General features: G+C 57.9%; 1 protein-coding gene across 1 annotated transcript in view; it reads right to left on the bottom strand.

Annotated features, from left to right (window-relative positions):
* The window catches only part of LOC125034098, a 98,383-nt gene extending 97,785 nt beyond the window's left edge, over positions 1–598 (bottom strand). Inside the window, exon 1 of the mRNA XM_047625739.1 lies at positions 1–598. This exon is cut by the window's left edge and continues 75 nt beyond it. Within this exon, the coding sequence (XP_047481695.1) occupies positions 1–88 (88 nt within the window). The 5' untranslated portion in view covers positions 89–598.
* Between the last annotated feature and the right edge of the window lie 1,843 nt (positions 599–2,441).

A 2,441-nucleotide genomic window follows, 5' to 3' on the forward strand; every position in this document is an offset into this window, starting at 1 on the left:
CCGCCCGGTAGCAGATGTAGTCGAAATTCACAGCAATTGACTTCATTGCATTTTTCTGTAGCGTGTCTGGTTGGTGGCGGAGAGGCATTTTGGCGAAGGGGAGAAGAGTCGATAAAAAAATAAATGAGATAAAAATAAACACTAATTTTCTCTATTTTTTTGTTGTTGTTGTATTTTTCCGATAGTTGGTTTGATATATTTTTGTTTGTTTGTTTGTATCACTTGGTTCTGGCTTGTTTGTTCTTTGATTTTAGTATTTTTCTTTTCTTTTTATTTTATTTCAATTTTTTGGGGGGGTCATTCGCAATGCAGGTTAGTTTGTATTCTATTTCACTTTATTTCTTTTTGAAACCTGCTCTGAAAGGATCTTAATGAATTAGTTCTATACTTAATTGAACCAATATAACACTTCCTCATTCATGTCAAACAATTTTTTTCAAGAACATCATAATTCTTTCATAATATATTACCGTCTTTGCACAATAGTTTAGCGAATGAATTGAACTTTATCTCTCTCGAAGTGCGGACAAGAAACGAACAGATGCGGACACGACAGGCACTGGGCACTCGTTCTCGCAGAATGAGCCTAGTGCCAACTCTATACCCTGGTGCCTCGGCTCTCTCCCCCTTCCCCCTCTGGTGTCTGTACCCTCGACCCCGTCGCCACCACACACAGACACACACACACACACACACACACACATACACACACACACACACACACACACACACACACACACACACACAACCTCTCTCTCTCTCTCTCTCTCTCTCTCTCTCTCGCTCTGTCTCTCTCTCTCTCTATCTCCCTCCCCCCTTTCTTTCCCCCTCATCCCCTCTCTCTCCCTCCCTCCCTCCCCCCTTTACCCCTTCTCTCTCTCCTCCTCCTAACTCCTCTTCTCCTCTCTTCCTTCCCTTCACTCCCTCCTCCTTCCTTCCTCTTCTTTTTCTCACCCCTACTTCCATTCACAAGATTTTCTCTCTCTTCCTCCTCTTAGCCCGCTTTATCATCATTTTTCCTATCTCCGAGAGGGAGGCTGAGAGGGAGGCTGAGAGGGAGGCTGAGAGGGAGGCTGAGAGGGAGGCTGAGAGGGAGGCTGAGAGGGAGGCTGAGAGGGAGGCCGAGAGGGAGGCTGAGAGGGAGGCCGAGAGGGAGGCTGAGAGGGAGGCTGAGAGGGAGGCTGAGAGGGAGGCTGAGAGGGAGGCTGAGAGGGAGGCTGAGAGGGAGGCTGAGAGGGAGGCTGAGAGGGAGGCTGAGGAGGCGAGAGGGAGGCTGAGAGGGAGGCTGAGAGGGAGGCGAGAGGGAGGCTGAGAGGGAGGCTGAGAGGGAGGCTGAGAGGGAGGCTGAGAGGGAGGCTGAGAGGGAGGCTGAGAGGGAGGCTGAGAGGGAGGCTGAGAGGGAGGCTGAGAGGGAGGCTGAGAGGGAGGCTGAGAGGGAGGCCGAGAGGGAGGCTGAGAGGGAGGCCTGAGAGGGAGGCCTGAGAGGGAGGCTGAGAGGGAGGCTGAGAGGGAGGCCGAGAGGAGGCCGAGAGGGAGGCGAGAGGGAGGCTGAGAGGGAGGCCGAGAGGGAGGCTGAGAGGGAGGCTGAGAGGGAGGCTGAGAGGGAGGCGAGAGGGAGGCTGAGAGGGAGGCCGAGAGGGAGGCCGAGAGGGAGGCTGAGAGGGAGGCCGAGAGGGAGGCTGAGAGGGAGGCTGAGAGGGAGGCCGAGAGGGAGGCTGAGAGGGAGGCCGAGAGGGAGGCTGAGAGGGAGGCTGAGAGGGAGGCTGAGAGGGAGGCTGAGAGGGAGGCTGAGAGGGAGGCTGAGAGGGAGGCCGAGAGGGAGGCGAGAGGGAGGCGGAGAGGGAGGCTGAGAGGGAGGCTGAGAGGGAGGCTGAGAGGGAGGCTGAGAGGGAGGCCGAGAGGGAGGCTGAGAGGGAGGCTGAGAGGGAGGCCTGAGAGGGAGGCCGAGAGGGAGGCCGAGAGGGAGGCTGAGAGGAGGCCTGAGAGGGAGGCCGAGAGGAGGCTGAGAGGGAGGCCGAGAGGGAGGCCTGAGAGGGAGGCTGAGAGGGAGGTGAGAGGGAGGCGAGAGGGAGGCCGAGAGAGGAGGCCTGAGAGGGAGGCGAGAGGGAGGCCGAGAGGAGGGACGAGAGGGAGGCTGAGAGGGAGGCTGAGAGGGAGGCCGAGAGGGAGGCCGAGAGGGAGGCTGAGAGGGAGGCTGAGAGGGAGGCCGAGAGGGAGGCTGAGAGGGAGGCTGAAGGGAGGCGGAGAGGGAGGCTGAGAGGGAGGCTGAGAGGGAGGCCGAGAGGGAGGCAGAGAGGAGGCTGAGAGGGAGGCTGAGAGGGAGGCTGAGAGGGAGGCTGAGAGGGAGGCTGAGAGGGAGGCTGAGAGGGAGGGCTGAGAGGGAGGCCTGAGAGGGAGGCGAGAGGGAGGCCGAGAGGGAGGCCGAGAGGTAGGCTGAGAGG

Source organism: Penaeus chinensis, chromosome 17, assembly GCF_019202785.1.
Source record: "Penaeus chinensis breed Huanghai No. 1 chromosome 17, ASM1920278v2, whole genome shotgun sequence".
NCBI lineage: Eukaryota > Metazoa > Arthropoda > Malacostraca > Decapoda > Penaeidae > Penaeus > Penaeus chinensis.